This window comes from Mustela lutreola, chromosome 17 (genome assembly GCF_030435805.1).
Source record: "Mustela lutreola isolate mMusLut2 chromosome 17, mMusLut2.pri, whole genome shotgun sequence".
Lineage (NCBI taxonomy): Eukaryota > Metazoa > Chordata > Mammalia > Carnivora > Mustelidae > Mustela > Mustela lutreola.
Genome location: NC_081306.1, coordinates 5,196,687 through 5,219,411, shown reverse-complemented (window position 1 = coordinate 5,219,411; position 22,725 = coordinate 5,196,687). Strand labels below are relative to the sequence as shown.

Below are 22,725 nucleotides of genomic sequence, written 5' to 3'. Positions count from 1 at the left end.
GTAAAGACTCTGCAAAACAATGACCTCATGGTTTCCACAAAAAAAGCCTTTTATATATAATAGTGGAAAAGAAATCATTGAAAGCTGAGTGATTTAAAGTTCTGTCCTCAGCAGCTTTTTCCCTCAAAAATATTCTTGTTTTCTCTGCTAATTAATCGTTTGTTGGCTGTTCCTCAAATGACCTTTTATGTTTAACAAACAACATTTTTGCAGTTGAGCACATCGAGATATCTTGTCTTTCATCTGACTGTGATCTTTCTCCATTTGGAAATCATTGTTTGATGCCATGGACTGCGGCAGTTCCTAGAGGAATTGGCCAGTCACTGAACATCTGTTGCTTCTTCCCTCCGGTTGTTGAGCTTGGATGGTAGCAAACAGTGTGTCCACAAACAAACAGTTCACGCGTTAGGAGATTTCATGGGACTGGTCAGGAAATGCCTTTGTTGCTTCTACTGTAAGGAACTTTTGTAATCGCATCACCAGCTCAGTAAATTCTTTTAATTCTTTGTATTCTTACCTTCCTTCCCTCCTTCTTTCCTCTCTTTCTTCCTTCTTTCCTTCCTTCCTAAGTCTCTTTGTTTGTTAGTAACTTTATACCCAACATGGGGCTCAAACTCAACAACCGTGAGATCAAGAGTCACATGCTTTTCTAACTGAGCCAGCCAGGTGCCCTTGGTATTCTAATCTTTATTTACTTTTTTTTTTTTTAATTTTTTATTTTTTATAAACATATATTTTTATCCCCAGGGGTACAGGTCTGTGAATCACCAGGTTTACACACTTCACAGCACTCACCAAAGCACATACCCTCCCCAATGTCCATAATCCCACCCCCTTCTCCCAAACCCCCTCCCCCCAGCAACCCTCAGTTTGTTTTGTGAGATTAAGAGTCACTTAAAGTTTGTCATTTTTACTTATTTTTTGAAAAAGATTTTATTTGTCAGAGAGCACAAGCAGGAGGAGTGGCAGGCAGAGGGAGAAGCAAGTTCTCGCTGAGCAAGGACCCTGATGCGGGGCGTGATCCCAGGACTCTGGGATTGTGACCTGAATCAGAGGTAGATGCTTAACCAGCTGAGCCACTCAGGCATCCCAGTATTCTGATCTTTAAAAGCAAGGCAGAGCTGCCTGATTCTCAGGAGATTTAAGAAACAATAATCATAATAAAATACCATTTATTTGTGCGGAACCAGTTCATTTACAAAGTCCCTTTGATTCTTTTTTTTTTTTTTTTTTGTACCTTTGATTCTTGAACCACACTGGTTTGAACTGTGCATGTCCACTTATATGTGAAATTTAAAAATATATCTATGAAATTTTTTTGGAGGTTTGTGGCAGTTAAGAGAGACTTGCAAATGAACTGTGTACCTAGAAATATAAAAAAACTTAAGTGGAAGTTAGGTATGTCATGAATGCATGAAATATATGTAGATACTAGTCTGTGTAGATATTTACTACCATAAAATATGTACAACCTATTATAAAAAATTAAAATTTATCAAAATGTAAGCTCACACAGACTGTACATGGCATGATTTATAGTCAAATGTAAACAAGTATGGAGATGCAGTATTAAATCATAACTGTATAAAATTCACCGTAGTTCATACTGTGCTACTACTGTGGGATTTTCACGGCCACCTTCTGTTGCTCGTGCGGCAAGCTCGAATATGTCAACGTCCACTTACAATGCCAAGTGACGTAAATCATGTCTGGGTGAGCAGTTCGTCTGTCCAATAAATTGTATTTTGCAATAAGTGATCACTTGTGGCTGTCACTATTAGTTGTTCAGTTTTTGGGGAGTCCAAAGTTACACACAGATTTTTGACTGCATGGAGGTCAGTGCCCCTAACTTCCACATTGTTCAAGGGTCAACTGTACATTCATTTAATTTTTGTCATTAAATTTTCACTACAGTGCCTCTGAAAGAGGCATTATTATTCCATTTTTGAAATTAGGATATTGAGTTCAGTGTAAGTAAGTAGGAGAGCCTTACATGATTTTTAGGAGGATTAAGTAAAAAGATATAAATAAAAGTTTAATATAGAAACTTATACTTAGTAACTATTCAGTAAATAGCAGGTGGTGAAAATGAAGGCAGTCATTTTAAGTCTGTGGCCTTCAAGTACCCTTCCCCATTTCTAAACTCTGTCTCTTCCAATGAGCAGTTTTTATTGCTGCCATGTTAATCTTAAAGTTTACCAGTGATTACATTATTTCTCTTCTTAAAAATTGCTTCTACTTTTTCTTTTATATACAATACACAGTGTAAATTTCTTAGTTTGGCATTTAATAAGCTTTTCCAGAAAAATGAAGTAAAAGGCATACATAAAACCAGCCCCGTTAAAATTTAGACTCAGTAGACATAAAACTACTGTTAATTTGCTCTAAATGTTTCTAAATGCCTGTTCTCAATTTCTGTATTTACCTGGTCATGGACTGGAGACAAAAACTTTACAGACGGGCACCGGTCCGTGGATCACATTTTGAAGAGCATTGCTATAGTGCTTTCCAGAGTCTGATTTTGCCTGTTGTATTCCTGTAGTTTCAATTAAATGTTATGTTCCCAGGGTGCCTGGGTGGCTCAGTCCGTCAAGGTGCTGCCTTTGGCTCAGGTCATGATCTCAGCAGGAAGCCGGTTTCTCCCTCTCCCTCTGCCTGCCTCTCTGCTGCCTACTTGGGCTCTCTCTTGATCCCTGTCAAATAAATACATAAAGTTTAAAAAAAATGTTCTGTTCCAATATTTTCTGTAAAATGATAGATTTGGAGGCTTAATGAGATTCAGGGTTGAGGTGTTTTTGTTTTTGTTTTTTATTCCCCATTCTGGTTTTGGTAGTGTTGTAAACTTTAATCAGGAAGCCTATTAATGTCTGGTTGTGTGTCTTACTATGTTAGGAGACACTGCTGATTATTCCATGATCCATTAGTTCATTAAGGATCGAAAATGGTGTTAAAGCTTTAACATCTTATTAGTTAGAGCACTTCTGTAGAGGCTGTTGCCCTCATGAGTTATTTGGTTACCCTAAAGTAAATTTGGAGAAGAAAGGTAACATAAATGCTTGAGGGTTTTTTCCCCTTAATTTTTGGTTTCCAGAATAATTTTTCAAAAGGATTTTATTTATTTGACAGAGAGACAGCAAGAGAGGGAACACAAGCAGGGGGAGTGGGAGAGGAGGAAGCAGGCTTCCCTTTGAGCAGGGAGCCCGATGTGGGGCTTGATCCCAGGACCCTGAGATCATGACCTGAGCTGAATGTCTGAGCCTTTGAGGTGCCCGGAGCGATTACTTTTCAAAACTTAATTTTGTTTCATAATTATGTAAAAAATAAAATACATGGTTGAAGTCAAATGTACAAGGTAAGATCTATTGAAGGAAGTCTAGTTTGTCTTTGACCCTGACACCCACTTTCTCCCTAGATTGTATGATTTATTCTTTCGTTGTTTTAATACAAGCAAATTAGTTTTCTCTTGCTTTATGTGTGTGTGTATATCTGTGTGTGTGTATTGTGTATGTATTCATTCATAGTTTCTCTTATTTAGATAAATGGTAGTGCATTGTATGGGATTTTCTCCATTTTGCTTTTCCCTATAGCTGACATATGAGTGCTTGCCACATGCCCTACATAGTGGATTATTTTATTTATTTCTTATAACGGTGTAAAGTAAATACATGAATTATTATTTCTGTCTTACAGATGAAGAAACCAAGACATTTCTACAGACTTTTAATTCTGTGAATCTCTAAATTTCCCATAATAACTGGTCTTGTTCTTTGTATGCATGTTGATGAGTGAATGAATGGGCAGGGACCCAACTTCTCTATCTGCTTTACTTTGAGCAATAAGGGAGGCAGAGCAAGGCTTGTATTTAAACTCTAGGGAAGGAGATTCAACTTTTTATTTGAGGTCCAGAGCTCTCTATAGCTGGAGAAGAATAAAGAACTTTTCCTGACCAGAGGTGCTCCCAGTAATTATAAAGATACATTAACTTAGAACATTCTTTAATCTTACCCTAAAATAAGAGTTCCTTTTTAATAGTTTAGTGACAACTTGGTAAATCTCCCTCATTTTAGAGCTTTATTCCATGAGAGTTAGAATAAACTAGAAATGCTAAAGAGAAGTCAACACCTTTAAAAGCAGTAGCTCATGGGAAATAGGTACTAGTGACAGGAAGGAAAGTAGCCTCATTTCCCTGCAGGTAGATGGAGAGAGGAGCACTGGTAGCTTGTTATCAACTGTCCAGCAGGAGGAAGGGTAGGTTAGGTTGGAGACCTGTTGGTCATTACCCTTCAATGCTCTGTGGTGATGCCAGGTAGCTGAGTAGGCTGTTGTAACTGCCCATACTCGCTTCCTGGTGATACCCACTTCTGTCTCAGGCTGTCAGCATCAGAGGATCATGCCAGGGGGAAGCGGAGGTTACCTGGGGTGCAGGTCTGCTTCTTCCCTTTGAAAATCTGAACCCATGAGTTTTGAATTTAGTGAGCTGGTCGCTGAGCCTCAGTTTCTTTGTTTTCCTTTTCATTGCCACTTGAGACCAGCTTCACAGATCAGTGTCGGACAGCCGTTGGTTCCCTTAGTGATGGGGCATTTTAGCTGGAAAACCAACCAGCTGTCTCACACATCTACCAGCCCAGCCTGTAAGAGTAAGCCTGGGACACAGGAAAGGGACCTTGGTAGGAAGAAGACATGGAGGGTCCTACAGAAGGCCACGGTAGTCAAGTGCTGAAGAGAAATGTGTTCTGCTGCAGAATTTTCTCCGGATCTGGCCTTGCAACTCTAATTGTTCTGTAGCTCACCTTTGATGCATGTGTGCTCCAGGTTTTGACCCCTTGAATTGTAGACTCTTTTTGAAGGGGTGGTATTTAAATTTCCAGTGTTACAGAGCTAGGTGGCTCAGCTGAGGCCTCTGTCCCCTGGAGAGTACTTTTCAGGATGATTCATTCTGTGCTCTTGTGTTGTCAGTTTATATTTTTGAGTAACACGATATTAACCATTCATCTGCCCTTTTGAGGGAATAAGTCTTTCATGTAAGTTATTTCCTAATTATTTGTTCTTCATGGTCCGTCCTTATTTTTCTCTTGCTTTATCCAGTTTTGCTTTTTTTCCGGAGAGCCTCTATCTCCTGATTCTTCATTCCTGTCTTTTGCCATTTTCAATCTGCTTCTAGTTAAATAACCAGATAAATACAGTCAGCTCTAAATAAGACTAAATAAACGGAGTTATGGCCTCAGAGTCTGGCTAAATTAAGAAACATCAGTGTTCTTCCTTTTTGAAGTCAACTAATTTTTAAAACTTTTAAAAAATTACTTTATTTATGGGTCTGTTGGGTGGCTCAGTCTGTTAAGCATCTGCCTTTGGCTTGTCATGTTCTCAGGGTCCTGGGATCGAGTCCTGTATTGGGCTCCCTGCTCAGTGGGGAGCCTCCTTCTCCCTTTGTGCCCCTACCCCCTGCTCATGCTTCTCTCTCTCTCTCAAATAGATAACATCTTTTTAAAAATAAATAAAATATTTTCATTAATTTAAGAGATGGAGAGAGAATGAGTGGGGGCAGAGGGACAAGCAGACTCTCCTCTAAGCAGGGTGCCCAATGTGGGACTTGATCCCAGGACCCTGAGATTGTGATCTGAGCTGAAGTCAGATGCTACCCAGGCCCCACTAATGTTTTTTAACTTTTTAGTGAAATACAGCATACATACAGAAAATGCATACATCGTTAGTGTATAGCTTGGCGAATTATCCTAAAGTGATAATGTGTCAACCAGATCACAAAGTAGAACGTCACTGGCACTCCAGAAGCTCCTTTGATGGCCGCCCTCTCCCGAGTTCTACCCTCCCCCTCGTCCCCAAGGGAACCATTCTTTTGACTTCTGACACCTCTAACAGACTTTGCCTGTTCATGAGTTTTATTGTGGGTAGAATAGTAAAAACACCTTTATTGGGGTGCCTGACTGGCTCAGTCAATAGAACATTTAACTCTTGATCTCAGCATCATGAGTTCAAACCCCATGTTAAGCATGGAGCCTACTTTAAAAAAAAAAAAAAAAGCTTCACTGAGATATAACTTCCATATCATATAATTCACCCAAAGTGTACCATTCAGTGGTTTTTAATATAGTCACAGAATTGTGCAACTATAGCCACAGTCAATTTTAGAACATTTTTATTATCCTCCCAAAGAAACCCCATTCCCTAATGGCAGTCACTCCTCATTTCCCCTCAGCCTCCCAGCAGTGGGTGTCTTTCTGTTTTTCTAGATTTGCCTTTTGTATAAATGGAATCCTGCAACACATGGTTTTTTGCATCTGGCTTCTTTCACTTAGCATGTGTTTTCAGGGTTCATCATTATACTTCATTCCTTTTTATGGTTGAAAAGTACTCCATTGCATGAATATACCGTGTTTTGTTTATCCATTCACCCATTAATGAATATTTGGGTTGTTTCTACTTTTTGATTGTTACAAATAATGCTTCTGTGAACTTTCATGAACACATTTTAGTGTGGACTTATGTTTTCATTTCTTTTGGGTACATGCCTAGGAGTGGAATTGCTGGGTCACATTGTGACTCCATGTTTAACTTTTAAGCAGTTGCCCAGCTGTTTTGCCCAGTGGCTGCACCATTATGTATTCCCATCAGCAATGCATGAAGTTTCCAGTTTCTCTGCATTCTTGCCAACACTTGTTATTGTTTATTTTGTTAAAGCCATTCTAGCGGGTGTGAAGTGGTAACTCATTGTGGTTTGTTTTTTTTAAGTGACATCTTTTTTCTTTTCTTTTTTTTTCTTTTTTTTTTTTTTTTAAAGATTTTATTTATTTGACAGACAGAGATCACAAGTAGACGGAGAGGCAGGCAGAGAGAGAGAGAGAGAGAGAAGCAGGCTCCTTGCTGAGCAGAGAGGCCGATGCGGGACTCGATCCCAGGACCCTGAGATCACGACTTGAGCCGAAGGCAGCTGCTTAACCCACTGAGCCACCCAGGTGCCCCTAAGTGGCATCTTTTAAGTAAACTCTACCCCTGATGTGGGGCTTGAAATGACAGCCCCTGAGATGAGCCATATGCTCCGCTTACGGAGCCAGCCAGGCACCCCTCATTGTGGTTTGGATTTGCATTAAGTATATATTCTTTTGTGTCTGGATTCTTTTGCTAAAGCTCATTATGAGGTAAAATCTATTTTGATAAGAATATTATCTAAGTTATTGTGGGAAACTTAGGAAGTATATAAAAGTTGAAAGAGGAAAATCGAAAATGTAGAAGTTGTTTGGTATATTACTTTCCTGGTATTGTATTATGACAAATTTTTGCCACAAAAACTCTTCTGATCATTGTATGAAGGTATATGATAATCTGTTTGGGGTGGTTTCTGGTTGTGATGAATATTTTTTATATATATCTTTCACCTTTTTTTAGGAGCAGAAAATGGTTATTCATTACATATATGAATTCTTAAAATTTGTAAGAAAACTAGTTACTTTTGATTATTTCTTTAGGATACGTAGAAGTGAAATTCCTGGTTCAGTGGCTCTCTTTTTTGAAGATCCTTAAGTCACCTTGTTATCCTTATTTTACAGGACTGTGCCATTAGCAATGTGCAAGAATGTTTCTTGTACCCTACAGAAATCTTTACTCCCCTAAGTGGGAAGTAGCATTTTACTGTTCTAATTTGCATGTCTTTGCTAACTAGTGAGATAGGACAGCTTCATCTGTTCTTTACAGTGGAAATATACCCATATGATGGTAACATTTTGATAGTTGAGGGAATTACCCTGTTTTGATTTCACAGACTTGCCTTTGTTTTCTGTGTATGCACACACTCTTCGTTTAGCTTTCACCTTCTACAGGCAGATGAGCAAGGCCTGAACCAACTAGAATTGGTCGGGTCAGACCAGGCTGAGGCTGGGAAGGTTTTAAATTGTAGTTTGCTAGGAAAAGCCTGGAGCCAGGACTAGGGCCTTGTGCTGGTTTTTATCTGATCTGATTTTCAAGGTGAGGGCTGAAAGATCTGGTTGAGGCCCTACCTGTGTGCAGCTCAGGAGTCAGCGGTCTTGACTGTGGGGTACACGGTGTTGGGTATGGAGAAGCGATATGGCAGGCCCATGACTTGAAAGCATCTTCAGCCAGGTAAGATTCATTGGGTTTATCGCACTCCAGGTTTTTGGCAATATGAACACATCATTTGTAGTGAAACTTGCTGGATCTGCTTATGAATGCTACCTCTTGGTTACTACTAGTTGATGTTTCAGTTATCAAAATGCAGTAGCAGTAATGCTTCAAAGCAGGATTGTTTCCAGAATATTTTGGATCCCTTTATGAAATTGTCTGTTTGGTCAAAAACATTTTAGATCTGTTTATCGTCAAATACCAACATATTCAGAATCAGGAGGATGCGTACTTTGTCTCTTTGTGTATAATCTCTCTCTCTCTCTCACACACACACACACACACACACAGATTATAGAAGAAATATATGCATGTTTGGCTTTGGGATAATTCAAGGTTTGACCTTATGCATCCCCCACTGCTTGTCTTTCTCAACCTGTTCTACCTCCAAGGTTGTATAGGTCACTTCACTTCCACCTCAAAGAGCAGTACCACTCAACCAAGTACTCTGGCTGCTGTGCCAGTGAGTAATGCCATTTGCTGACTTCCAAGGGTGTGTTTCTTCCAAGGGTATGGTTCCCTTGGTCAGGAAGCTGACCCTGGGTTTTTTCCTCTTCCTAGACCTAAGCTTTTACCTCCTACGTGGCAAGACAGGGTGGCTTAAAAAGGCCCCTGGTAGGTGTCTGTAAACATAAATTCTTTTTTTTCTGTCTCTCTTTCCCCCATTTTTCTTTGATGCTAGCTGCAGTCCCTTTTTTCCTCCAGTGATAAGATTCAAAGATTGGTGTAAGTTTGGGTTTAGGATTACTATAGGCAGAAAGCTTTGATCTGAGTTCCTTAGGTCTGTCTAGCAGAGGAAAAAGAAATTCTTGGCATTGTGCCATCTGACTCTCTAGGATTTGGGGCCAGAAATAAGGTACATTTCTTTGTTTTGCGAGCCCCATCCTCTGTGCAGAAGGTTTGGGTTCCCTGGCCAGGATAGTAGGTGGTATGATCTCGTGAGATCTCCTTATGTACCACCTACCACATTTAGAAAATGTGGGAAATACGGAAACGTATAAAGAAGAAAGGGATAACTCACCTAAAACTTGCCACTCTGAGGCAGTGCCTGTTAGTGTTTCAGTGTATATTTAGAAGGATAAAAGACAAAAAAGTCCCTTAAAAAAAGTATGAAATTATGTCCATAGGTAGTTTTGCATCTTCTTTTCACTTAATTGTATTGTGTATTAATTTCTCCATGTTTTCTAAAACTTAAATATTTGTTCCATGGTAAGAATATATAATAATTTTGTAGATATATCTATATCAATCAGTTTATTTATTTTTTAAAGATTTTATTTATTTGTCAAAGAGAGAGAGGGTGAGCACAAGCAGGAGGAGAGGCAGGCAGAGGGAGAAGCAGGCTCCCTGCTGAGCAAGGAGCCTGACGTGGATCTCCATCCCGGGACCCCAGGATCATGACCTGAGCCAAAGGCAGACACTTAACCAGCTGAGCCACCCAGACATCCCTAATTTTATAGATATTTAGATGGTTTTTCTGGTTTTTCTGTTTTGACTTAAAAAAAAAAAAAAAAAAAGAAAGCTCTTTATTAAATAATAATTCATGAATCCAGAGTCCAAGATCTCTGTTTTGGCTTTTGACTGTTGAACATTATTAAATTCCCAATGAGGCTTTTCAGCTAAATCAGAACCGGACGTTGGCTTTTTTGGACCGTGTTGGTCAGATTTTCCTCCTTCAAAAAAGTTTTTTTGGGGGCACCTGGGTGGCTCAGTGGGTTAAGCCACTGCCTTCGGCTCAGGTCATGATCTCAGAGTCCTGGGATCGAGTCCCATATTGGGCTCTCTGCTCAGCAGGGAGCCTGCTTCCCTTCCTCTCACTCTGCCTGCCTCTCTGCCTACTTGTGATCTCTCTCTCTGTCAAATAAATAAAATCTTTAAAAAAAATTTTTTTTTTTTAAAACCCAATTTTGTTATAGTTGGGAAGAATCTTAGACCGTGTTGGATAATGACAGACTGAAAAAAGAAGATATTCTTGAGTTACTTAAGTCACTTGATTAGATACATAAACACATTTTGGTGCTCTGAGCTGACTCTAACCTCGGAGTCCGCACGTAGGGCGTGCTGGGAGGGATGGACAGGCTGGGAATTCAGTGCCAACAGTGGAGCAGCCTGAGCACTGTAAGGTGAAGAGCACCCCCTTTACATTTGCTGATGAGGGACAGATGGAGTTCTCCAGAGCCAGATCTGTCTCTCTTGTTTGCTTCTGCAGCATCCTGGGACTGTCAGGCCGGCCATAGCTCTCCTTCACATACTGCAACTTGATCTTCTGATATTGTCCAAATTCCTCCTTACTCCTCAAATAATAACATCGCAAATAGACTCCTTTTTTTTGTTTGTTTGTTTCTGGGCCATATTTCAGTCGTAGGAAAAAATGCAAATTACAACAAAGCACTCATTAACAAGGATTTCTTTAAAAGGAAGTAAGCTCCCAGAAGCCTGGCGTCTCCAACACATGTTCTGCGTCCACTCGAGAAGTGACATTCCAAATGATCAAACTCTATATGATCCTGAGTCATGTAAGGCAAAAAAAAAAAAAAATCATTTATTGAAAGATTTTGGACAAAAAGTTTTTAAGGCTGTTTTAGTCAGACGAGGTTGAAGAATAGTGGTAACTTTGGACAAGTTATTTGACTTTTCTGAGCCCAAGTTTTTTTGTCTGTAAATAATAATGATAATACTTAACAACATAGGGAACTTCTGAGGGTTAATTTTATAGGAAATAACACCTATAAACAATTAGTATAATACCTGGTATATTATGAACATTCAATTATTAGCTGTCATTATTGTTACTGTTTGTCTCAAGTATTGTTTTTGCTAAGTGTTGGGGAAATAATATTGAATGAGACATTCCAAATCACTGTGTAATGGCGGACGCAGATAATGAGGTTATGAGTTCTGGTGATATGAATAAGATAGAGTGTAATAAACAATATAGTACAGTTATGATAAGACCCACCCTTGAGTTTTAGTGCTTTTGTAAGTGAAACCTCAGAGCTTTTCCAGTGTGGCCATTTTCTTTCTGTCTTGGCTTCACATTAGAAAGAAAATTTTTCTTTCTTTATTTCTTTCTTTTTTTTTTTTTTTAAAGGTTTTATTTATTTGACAGAGAGGAAGAAATCACAAGTAGGCAGATAGGCAGGCAGAGAGAGAGAGAGGGGAGGAAGCAGGCTCCCTGCGGAGCAGAGAGCCAGATGTGGGGCTCGATCCCAGGACCCTGGGATCATGTCCTGAGCTTTTTTTTTTTTTTTTTTAAAGATTTTATTTATTCATTTGACAGAGAGAGATCACAGTAGACAGAGAGGCAGGCAGAGAGAGAGAGAGGGAAGCAGGCTCCCTGCTGAGCAGAGAGCCCGACGCGGGACTCGATCCCAGGACCCTGAGATCATGACCTGAGCCGAAGGCAGTGGCTTAATCCACTGAGCCACTCAGGTGCCCATGTCCTGAGCTTTAACCCACTGAGCCACCCAGGCGCCCTGAGAATTTTTCTTTTTAATTACACTTGAGAAAGGTTAAAATGATCAGGTCCCACTATAGATAATTAAATCAGCATCTCTGGGCTGTTCCCAGTTTGTGGTTTTTGTTTCTGTTTTTTTAATTTCCCTAGATGATTCTAATGTGCAATCAAGAGACAATGCTTTAGATATTTTTGCTTTCTCTGTGACATTTTCCAGAATTATATAGGATAATTCCTTTCTTTTTTCTTGACTTTTGAAACTTAAATAATACAAGCTGTGTAGATATTTTAGAATTTTTAAAATGCTTTTATAAAAAATTTTTTTATGGGGGCGCCTGGGTGGCTCAGTGGGTTTAGCCGCTGCCTTCGGCTCAGGTCATGATCTCAGGGTCCTGGGATTGAGTCCCGCATCAGGCTCTCTGCTCAGCGGGGAGCCTGCTTCCTTCTCTCTCTCTCTCTCTGCCTGCCTCTCAGTGTACTTGTAATTTCTCTCTGTCAAATAAATAAATAAAATCTTTAAAAAAAAATTTTTTTTTATGAAAGTGCTTTTATAGAGTTTGTAAACGAAACTCATTAAAGCTTCACAGTATTTCTTTTAGAAAAGTATTCTCATCCCCATTTTATAGAAAAGATAGCTGATGCTCAGAGCAAACACACATGGAGAAAGAGGATTTGAATCCGTATTCCGAATCCAGTCTTTCTGTTGCCTTTCTAGTAGAAGCTTCCAATCACTGTTTATGTACTTGGTGGTCTTCTCTTGCTGCTGTATTTTCTACCTATATAGCTTTATGATCTGTGGTAAACTCGTTGCTCATTGTTCATCTGGCTCAATCACTTGGGGTATGTTACTTTTTATATTTCTCTCTTTCATCCTGGCTCTAATGCTCTTGGTCCTACTTCCACCTTAGTTGTAATTTTTTGGAATGCAGTCACTATTTCTCAACACTCTTAGTAGAGCTTTCTCTTTCAGATAAGATATATACCCTTTCCTAGTCTCTCTTTCAGCAATGAGTCCCTGCCACCAAGTCTTTCCGGTATTTGCAAGTTTGTTTAATATCCAAATCTACTCTTTGAATGCAAATATCCCTTGCTATCCAAATCTGCTTAGTTCCTGAGTTTGGATCATGAGAACTTGGATTCAAGGGACACCTCTACTTAAGTTACTCATGTTAGGTCCTTCTGTTATAAATCCCTTTCCCCTGTGGCCACCTGGGAACACACGAACAGGCTCTGTTTGGCAGTCTCTACTTACTCTCATTGAGTTGTCTTTCCAGCTTGGATGGAAGCTCCTTTCCTGTTGTCGCCTTTCTTTTCTCTCTCCTCTCCCACCCAGCTCCCAGCTCCGTTCTACCAAGGAAGGAGAGTAAGGGAGTGCATTTGACGGATGGGAATGGAGGGCATTCCGGTCCTGGGGCAAGTATATGTGAAAGTCTGGAAGCGTCACAGTCTCTTTCAAGGGCCCGTTGTTGCCACGGCTGGCAAATGACAAGGGTGCCTCAGCCTAGCTTGTGTTATGTGAAGACCTCCTCACTGGACGTGAAGGTGAGGAGGCGGCAGTGGGTCAAGGACTCGAAGAGCCCTGTTGGAGCACGGCTGCGCTCTGTGCCCGGGTATGGGACACTGTTGAACGCGCTCTTCGGGTCTATCACTGTTTTATCCCTCATGTTTTAGTTAAGTATTCTTCATCAACTTAGTACTTGTCCATAAAGTCAGATTCAAAAGATGAAACTTTTCTCAAGACAAGTGTTACTATTCTGTTCTTTCCAATGCAGTCCAGAAACCAAATTTCACTTTTAGATGCCATCTGTGAACTCAGCTGTTCACAGTGCATCTTTCTCTGAAAATTTAAGTGCTCTTGTCCTCCCAAGTTCTCCTTCTTACCCAGAATCACTGGAAATAAATTCTGCATTTCTTCTGGCATAGAATCAAGGAAAGTGGGTAATAATTTGGTGAGTTTTGGCAAGCTACCTTTTCCCTGAAAGAGTAGAATAACCCAGCTCCTGATCAAATCAGTACCACCGTGTCCATTCCCTGTAGGAGGAGATCATCAATAGCCATTGCTTTGTCGTCTTCTTCCTGGGATTGGGTCAAGAGTGTCTAGAGCCAGTTTCTGTCTTTTCCCTGGAGCCCAGGATTCTGCTGCTGCTGTACTAGGGCATTATGGTAAGAAAACCTCATGTCTAATATTACCATGCCAGTTGGATAGACTTTATTATTTTTCTTTTCAGGGCCATGCTTCCAACATCCACCCCCCCCCCTTTTTTTTCTTTTTTCTTCACAAGGGGAAAAAAGTTCTCTGTAGAGCTAGGCCTTAAGATTTTATTTGAAGGGTAAAGAGAAGTTTTAATATAAAATTCAAAAGCTGTATAGATTTGTTTGACTTTCACTTTATTGTTAAGTAACTGGATGTTAAGGATCATTGGAAAATTGGAGTGATAGTCAAATTCATTTATAATAGGATGTGTAGGATTTAAATCAATAGGTCAGTTAATCATCCAAACAAATACCACACCCGCATTCTAGAATGGGTATTTTAAGAAGGCTCATATTCTATTTTTCATAGAAGTGACATTTTTTTTTTATAATATCTTTTTTTAAAGATTTTATTTATTTATTTGAGAGAGAGAGAGAGAAAGAGAGCATGAGAGGAGAGAGGTCAGCGGGAGAAGCAGACTCCCTGCAGAGCAGGGAGCTTGATGTAGGATTCGATCCCGGGATGCCAGGATCATGACCTGGGCTGAAAGCAGTTGCTTAACCAACTGAGCCACCCAGGTGCCCAGAAGTGACAGATGTAAATAATTTCTCAGATTGTAGCAATGCTTCTATTTATAGATGACATATTCCAGTGATAATTAACTTTTTTAAAAACTGCAAAAGTACAGAGGGATTGATTTTAGGACATAAATAAAAATAAACTAAGGTTTAATTATGCAAAAAGTTATAAAAGGCATACCAAAGCAATGTCAGATGAGGCCCAAAGCGGGGCACCTGGGTGGCTCAGTGGGTTAAGCCTCTGCCTTCGGCTCAGGTCGCGATCTCAGGGTCCTGGGATCAAGCCCAGCATAGGGCTCTCTGCTTATCAGGGAGCCTCCTTCCCCCCCCCCCCCCGCCCCTTCTTTGCCTGCCTCTCTGCTTACTTGTGATCTCTGTCTATCAAGTAAATAAATAAAATCTTAAAAAAAAAAATGAGGCCCAAAGCAAAAGTCAAATCACTTGTTGGGACTCTAGGGGAAGAGGTTAGGGGAAGATTTGGGATGCTAGGAGTGTCATCGATGGCCAACTCAACTGCTTTGCTTTATAAACCAGAAAGCACAGGTTCCGTGAGTTACCTGAGATAACCAGTTTATGGTTTGTGGCAGAGCCAGAGATTGGGCCCCGGTTTCTTGATTCCCACTGTTTTTTCCTTCTTGACTCCCACTATTCTTCTTTCTTCTGTAACATGTGCTACAAGGTAATTACTAGATTATTCTATGTTTTCTCTTGTTTTGGTAAGAAGTAAAACAGATAGTCCCTTGGGTCTCTGCAGTGGGAAAAAGTCCCCATTGTGAAGGAGGAAAAAGGGTCAGAAAAAGGAGCCTCTGTGTTTGTGTGTGTTCCGGGAGGTTTCCTGTAAATAACGTCCTCCAATTTGTGATGCAGTGATTTAGGGTGGGGTTGACCTGGAGCAGTTTCTGCCCTAGTTACGGGGGTTGTGGAAGTCCTCTTGCCTGTTGAGTCGTGCCCAACAAAAATCTGGTCGAGCAGCCTCTGCACAGCACTTTGTACACAGGAACTGGGGGATGAGTGCTTAGCTGAGTTGAAGCGATAGTGGCAGGAATCATAAATCAGATTTGATGCAGTCCTGATAAAGAATTGTGTATTGTCTCCACTGTGATGTTTGATGGATACTGTGCTGAACTGTCTGCTGTGACACGTAACGAGGAGCTTGATTTCAGCTAACTCGTTTCTCAGGAACGTGTGTGTGGAGGGCTCCCCACCCCCGCTGGGAGTAAGTACAGGAGAGCGTTCCTAGACTAGACACTTGGCGAGCTTCAGGCAGTTGGTGTGCCCTGTCTGGAGGCCAGGAGATTTGTCATTAGCCTGGCCACCCCTGAGACTGCCTCTTGGCCTCTGTCATGTGGTTCTTCCCCAAAAGGAACAACCCAAAACAAACAAAAATGAAGGTTCCCTGCCTTCCTGTCTATAACTTCTGAATCCGTAACTATCTTTACGTGCTTCTCTCCTGTCTCTCCTCCTCCTGTTTACGGCACTTCTCTGCCTCTTTTCTGGATCCCCGCCCTTGCCTCTCACTGAAGAATGCTCCTTCTGCAGGCGTCTCCCTTCCGTGAGCTCCTTCCACTCAGCGCGCAAGTCGCTCTTCACCGGAGGCCCCCCAGCAGGGGGAGCATCTCTCCTCCTTCCTTCTGTGACTGAGCCTCTTGCGGAGGAAGGTGGTGTGCGTGCAGTCATTCCGTTTCCTTGCTTTTCCTCGCTCTCACCCTCTCCGGTCAGTATCGGCTTCACTGGGACGGCGCTGTCCGTTCTTAACTTGCTGTTCCAGAGGACCGCCTGCGCGCCCGTCTTACCTGACCTCGGCCGTTGACCTCTCTGCTTCCTGAACTCTCTGGCTCTTCGGGCTTCTCTTCTCTTCTTTGGCTTCTTCATGGGGACTTACCCCTTCTGTGCCATCCTTACTCAAGAATCTAGCTGCCTCCTTTTCTCATTATTTGTTTCCAGGGTTTTTTCCTCTGTTCATACGGTAAGAGAGTGCTGCTCTGATTTAACTTTCCAGCTCAGATTTCGTTCCTGAACCCCAGACTTCACCTCACTGGGGATTCTACACGTCCCTCAGAGTCAGCATGTTGAAATCTCCACGGTCCCTTAGTCACTTCCTCTGTTCCTGATTTCATTATCCATCTAAATCAGATACTAAAACCTTGGTGTCCCTCATTTCTTCTTTGTATCCCTTAATATAGTATCACAATCACTTGTTACTTGTTTCTTTTCCATCCTGAGTCGGCCACACTGTCAGTGGTGCTGCTAGTGCTGATGGCTTTTATTGGTCTTTTCTTCTTTATGGGGAAAACTTCTCTTTCTTCTGTAGCTCACATTTTCCCACTGTCTACACCAAATGTCTCTGGCTTTGATTCTCCTAAATGAGTACATAAGGCCACAAGCCAGACTATTTCTAGATGGAGTACGGTGTCAGGTATAAACTGCTATAGGGAGATTAAGGAAGGTGAAACCCAAGGAAGAAAATCCTGGATTTGATGATTCGGGTGGTGTCTGGCCCTGGAGGAAGTTTTGTAGCATAGTGAACACTCCCCACACCATTTCTCCTTTGGTGTACCTTTGTCTGAGATAGCATGCAAATGGCATCCTTCTAGTCACTAAAACTTTGTTGTCAGGGTCCTTCTGCTCCTCTGCTCACTTTATCCAGTTAGTATGTTTTGCCAGTTGAGACCTCAGTGTTCTCTTATTTGTGTCCCTTTGATTTTTTTCCTCTTTGAATTTGAATCTTCGTCAATCATCTTTTTGTTATCATTCACATTTAATTGATCATCAGGTTATGATGGTTCATAATCAAGTTGTAAATATGTCCCTTTTCTTTTTTTAAAGATCTATTTATTTATTTTAGAGAGCATAAGGGAGTGAGTGGGTAAAGGAGCAGAGGAAGAAAATCTTCAAGCAGACTCTCTGCTGAGTGTGGAGTCTGATGTGGGGCTCGATCCCACTACGTGTGAGGTCACGGGCTGAGGCAAAAACCAAGACTTGGAACTTAACCAACTAAGCCACCCAGGTGCCCCTTAATATTTTATTTTTATGTGATCTTTAGATCTAATGTGAGACTCATACCCACAACCCTGAGATCAAGAGTTATACACTTCACCGACTGAGCCAGCCAGGCACTCCCTTATTATCATCTTAAATGGAAAATTCAGTGGACAATTTTTAGTTCTTTGTACTATATGATCATTCTTAACACCGTTGATCACTGTCTCCTTCATAACCCTCTTCTCTTGATTCTTGAGACTCTGTTTTCCTGCTTTTCTTTCTTTCTTTTTTTTAAATTTTGTTTATTTATTTGACAGAGATCACAAATAGGCAGAGAGGCAGGTGGGCCGGTGGGAAGCAGGCTCCCTTCCGAGCAGAGAGCCCCATGTGGGACTCGATCCCAGGACTGTGAGATCATGACTTGAGCCGAAGGCAGACTTTTTTTTTTTTTTTAAGATTTTATTCATTTATTTGACAGACAGGATTCATAAGCAGGCAGAGAGGCAGGCAGAGAGAGAGGGGGGAAGCAGCCTCCTGCCGAGCAGAGAGCCCGATGCGGGGCTTGATCTCAGGACCCTGGGATCATGACCTGAGCCGAAGGCAGAGGCTTTAACCCACTAAGCCACCAGGCACCCCGTTCTCCTGGTTTTCTTACCATGTCTTTGGTGGTCTTTTCTTGGTCTCCTTTGAGGGCCCCCAAATATATTTGTCCTCTGGCTTTATCTCTCCTGACCATGTCTGGGCAATCTCATCTATACTCATGATTTCGGCTGCCACTCATCTGTTGACTCCCAAATCTTTTTCCTCAGGACACGCTCTTCCACTGAACCTCAGATCTGTATTCCTCATTTGTTTACCAGATACTTCCACTTGGAGGTTTCACAGAACTTTAAATGCAGTGGATCTGAAAAGGGAACTCATTGTCATCTTCCCCAGACTTCTTCCTTTTTCATTTTGCCTTGATGAAGGATACCATCAGTTGCCCATCACCCAGATATGACACCTTGGGGACATTAATGCCTCCCTTCTTACTGTCCCCATTCATTTGGTCACAAATCCTATTGAGTCTGCTGCCTAAATTTCTAAATCTCTCAGGTCTGCCTTCATGTTTCTGTCCTCACTGCCTTAGCTGGGATCCTCAGTATTTTCTTGCCTCATCAGTGCCTTTGTCTCCTCACTGCCCACAACTGCAGTTGTGTCTCCTTCTCTCTCCTACTTCCAAATCCCATACTCAGCTGAAATTTGAGTTCTTATTATATCTTACTTACATGTGAAATGTTGTACATGCATTCTTACTTAACCACCACATTAAATCACCATTCTTTTACTTTGGAAGAGAGTAGGCCCAGGTCTCACAAATAACAAGTGGTAGGAGAGAAATTTGAACCCAGGCTGTATGCTCCAGAGCCATGAATTTAATTAACCAGTTCACTGAACACCTTTCACTGGCCACCCCTCTTTCCATATTGTAATCTTTGGAAGCATGTCATTGGTCAAGGTAGTTAAGGCCCAACTCCCGAGAGGAAACTATTGACATTAATTATTTGGAATTCTATGAGGAAGATTTATTTCTTCCCCTTATTCATTTACTTAATCATTTATGTGTTGTAGATGTATTTATTTTATACTTGGGTTTATAATTCAATACTATGTTACTTATTTAACCAGCTCTCATTTTTAAGATGATCAAGTTATTACCAACTTTTTGCTATTATAAAGCCTGACGAACGAATATTTTCTTAGAAGTCTTGACTTGCTGTTTTGTTGGTTTCTTTAGAGATATTCCCCAAAGTAGGATTGTTCGATAGGTACATTTAAGTCTTCTGTACATGTTTCTCGGGGTGGGTTTTTACCTTAAGCATCTGTTTTTATGTTGCTATCTTTCTAGGAAGTGCTCTTAACACCCTTGAGATTTTTGCATCCCTCTTTGGGATTATGAATAGTTCATCTTTAAAACCAGGAACTCAACTTTTCATGCTGATTTATTTACCTGTGTAGAGTATTGTGTCAAAGAACGCACTGCAATATCGGGGAAATTCCCAGCATGACGCCCAGGAGTTTCTGCTGTGGCTTCTGGACCGAGTTCATGAAGACCTCAATCATGCTGTGAAGCAGAGCGGCCAGCCTCCTCTGAAGGTGAGGGTGCGCGCCCTGCTGGGGCAGCCAGGGAGCTGGAAGCAGGGGGCTCCGGGATGGTTTAGTGAATGGACTGAATGTAGATTCTTCTCTCGGACCTCCACTGAGGAGTTGTTGCTGTTTGCATTTAGTTAATAATAGTGAAATCAACTAAGCCCTGGGTAAGTATAAAACTCAGGGGTACTTAGAGGATTTTCCTCATGTTTACTACTTGCTGGCAGCATAAGAGAGATGCTGTGTCTAAGGAACTTAGAGTCTAGGGAGGGAGGACATTGCATGTGTGACTAGCTTTAGACTACAGTCAAGTGATTCCACGTCACTAAGCTGTATTTAAAGCAGAAATTGCTTTCTTTTCCAGTGAGACACATAGACTTACAGATTACTGAAATGAATACACACTCAAAAAGGAAATGAATGGATGTCTTTGCTATTACAGTTGGATTTGAGTGTAGGAACTGAACCCCTAGAATATTCTACTAAGAAATAATGATTCTTCCTCAGTTTTTATGCATGCAGCCTTAATATGATTGGTGAAATGATTTATATAATGGAAATAATTAAGACCAAAGAGTTGCTATTCGCTTGTCATTTTTAAAGGTTTTGATAATTGTGCACTGTATCTCAAAATTTCAGTCTGTGATTTTGGTAAGGTGTTAAGTAATTCTGATTCAAGATCCCTCTGTGCCCACACACTCTGTACTGTCATAGGACCACGTGATTGTGGCTAGGTGTCCCACCAGACTGAGATGTACTCAAGGTCAGGCACTGTGTCTTACTTATCTTTGTGTCCTTGTGCCCTTTGCGGGGCTCTCTGTACATGCTAGCAGGGGTTCAGTGACCAACTGTCAGGTGGATGGACATGAAAAGGCCAATTAAATATGCAGTAGAGTGGCTGGGCACCAAACCAAGCAGCACAGCTGGCAGGGGCTCGAGCGGGTGGGCACCATGGTGGGGGTTATTTCCTGGAAGAGCCCAGAGGGAGACCTTCAGAGCTGGAGGGAGATGGCAGCACCCTATGGAAGGACTGCCAGGCTGCCCGGGTGGGGTGGAGGCAGAGCCTGTGACATGCATCCTCGTGACCCCCATCCGGGCCACTGCATTCTGATGCCTTCAGCACGTTTTTTTCACTGGAACATCTGGACCTGATGCACAGCTTGGAGAGGAAGTCAGGACATTTGTGACTGTTTAAGGTTTATTTCCCATCAAAAATTGGTACTTCTAATGTGTGAAATTGTACTTGCCCTTTTTTAGCCACCATCAGAGACTGATATGATGCCTGAGGGGCCATCTTTTCCTGTCTGTAGCACTTTTGTACAAGAACTTTTTCAAGCCCAGTACAGGTATGAGGATATCAAATTGTCTCTTATGTGGTCTGCTTGACATAGCTCTAGATTATCTTACTGTGTGTGTCTCTCATTTTTGTCTCTGAAGATCTTCTTTGACATGTCCTCACTGTCAGAAGCAGAGCAACACCTTTGACCCTTTCCTCTGCATTTCTTTGCCAATTCCTCTACCCCACACAAGGTAAGAAGAGCAGGTTTAATAAAATTAAGACTGTACATTCCTGTGTATTCCTTTCCTCTGTAGGCTCCTGTTGGGTCTCCTTACTTACTTAGACAGGTAACGAGATTAGTGATACATTGAATACAGGCATAAAAACCTCACAGACGTCTGTAAATCCTACTCTGAATTTGCGAAGTGAGCAGGCACATGGGGCAAGCATGTCTTTTTGCAGTTCCCATGGCTGTCGTCTGTTTAGTCGCATCCACTGATAGTGTGGGGCAGGGGGAGGTTGTGGAGTGTCTTCTAGATCTTCTAGAGACTATATGCTGCACTTTATTTATTTTTTTAAGATTTTATTTATTTATTTGACAGAGAGAAATCACAAGTAGACGGAGAGGCAGGCAGAGAGAGAGGAAGGGAAGCAGGCTTCCTGCTGAGCAGAGAGCCCAACGCGGGACTCGATCCCAGGACCCTGAGATCATGACCTGAGCCGAAGGCAGCGGCTCAACCCACTGAGCCACCCAGGCGCCCCTTTGTTGCACTTTAAATTAGTTACTTTATTTGAACTGTTTATTCAAAATTTCTGAGAGTTAGGCTGTTGTCAAGAACATACAAAGCACAGAATCAAGTGTTGATATGTTATATTTTGTTTGACTGCCTTTTCCAAAGGTGTCTTGATTATTGTTTTCTGGTTCCACTTAGGTCCAGATGAGACCCCTTCCCCCCCTTTGGCTTCCAAATAAAGGTGTGGGTTAGCTTCAGTTTTGTGTTAATTTCAGATCAGGTTTGTTTTGCTTCTGTATTTTAGTTGAAATAAATGCCTAATGAGAAGATCTGACTTTGATCTGCACAGGCCTCTCTATGTTACCGTAGTGTATCAGGGGAAATGTTCTCACTGCATGAGGATTGGTGTGGCCGTGCCTCTGTCTGGGACTGTCGCCAGGCTTCGGGAAGCAGTGTCTATGGAAACAAAGATCCCCACTGATCAGGTAATAAGCCTGCTCAGGCCGATTACACATGAGCCATAAAGGTGTTGCTTTCTGTTCTGGGATTTTCTAATAGTCTTCTGCCAAGTATGGTTAGATAGAAATGCAAAACCAGTTGTGTCTGTGTTAAGGAAAGAAAAGGCCCAAAGAAGGAAAATATATATGATAACTTTTCATGCTTCATTTAATTATACATATATTTTTAAAAGGAAAGCTGTGACTTGACACCAAGACCTTCTTTTCACTTTATTTATAAAGCATAATTACTCAGTCTTTCTTAAACTATCCTTATGAATGCTTATGTGGGCAATTGAAAGAGCATCCCTATGCTATTTGAAGGTCACAGAGGCTTGGAAAACCCCACTAGTGACTCTTGAAAATCCCTTTCCATTATGGTGAGAAGGGTGGGTATCTGCTTGCTGGTGTAGTACATACACATGCTCCATATGGTTCGTTTCCTGCTTAAAGCTGGGTCAGAGACTCACTTCATTTAGATGTGAGAAAGGAACATTGTCCCCCTTCTGCCTTTTTTTTTGGGGGTGTGTGTGTGTAAATTTTTGATAAGTAGTTATATTTAAATTGACCCAAAATACTTTTGGCTTGTGACTTGACATTTTAGCATACAGTTTTTATTCAATTCATTATTACAATTTTATTTAGAAAGACATTTCTGATTTTAGATTTACTAAAGAAAGATGATCCTGTGGTAGAATAACTTTTCCCTAGATAGCTTCTGGA

The 22,725-nt window shown here is 41.3% G+C and overlaps 1 protein-coding gene across 4 annotated transcripts in view; it reads left to right on the top strand.

Annotated features, from left to right (window-relative positions):
- The window catches only part of USP31 (ubiquitin specific peptidase 31), a 212,900-nt gene that overhangs the window by 35,359 nt on the left and 154,816 nt on the right, over positions 1-22,725 (top strand). For all 4 annotated transcript variants that reach the window (XR_009349253.1, XM_059154832.1, XM_059154831.1 and 1 more), the window contains exons 2-5: positions 19,361-19,498; positions 20,750-20,838; positions 20,930-21,022; positions 21,855-21,990. Coding sequence is in view for 3 of the 4 variants with exons in the window: in XM_059154832.1 (XP_059010815.1) it covers positions 19,361-19,498; positions 20,750-20,838; positions 20,930-21,022; positions 21,855-21,990 (456 nt within the window). In the remaining variant the exon portion in view is untranslated. The remainder of the gene's footprint in view (positions 1-19,360; positions 19,499-20,749; positions 20,839-20,929; positions 21,023-21,854; positions 21,991-22,725) is intronic.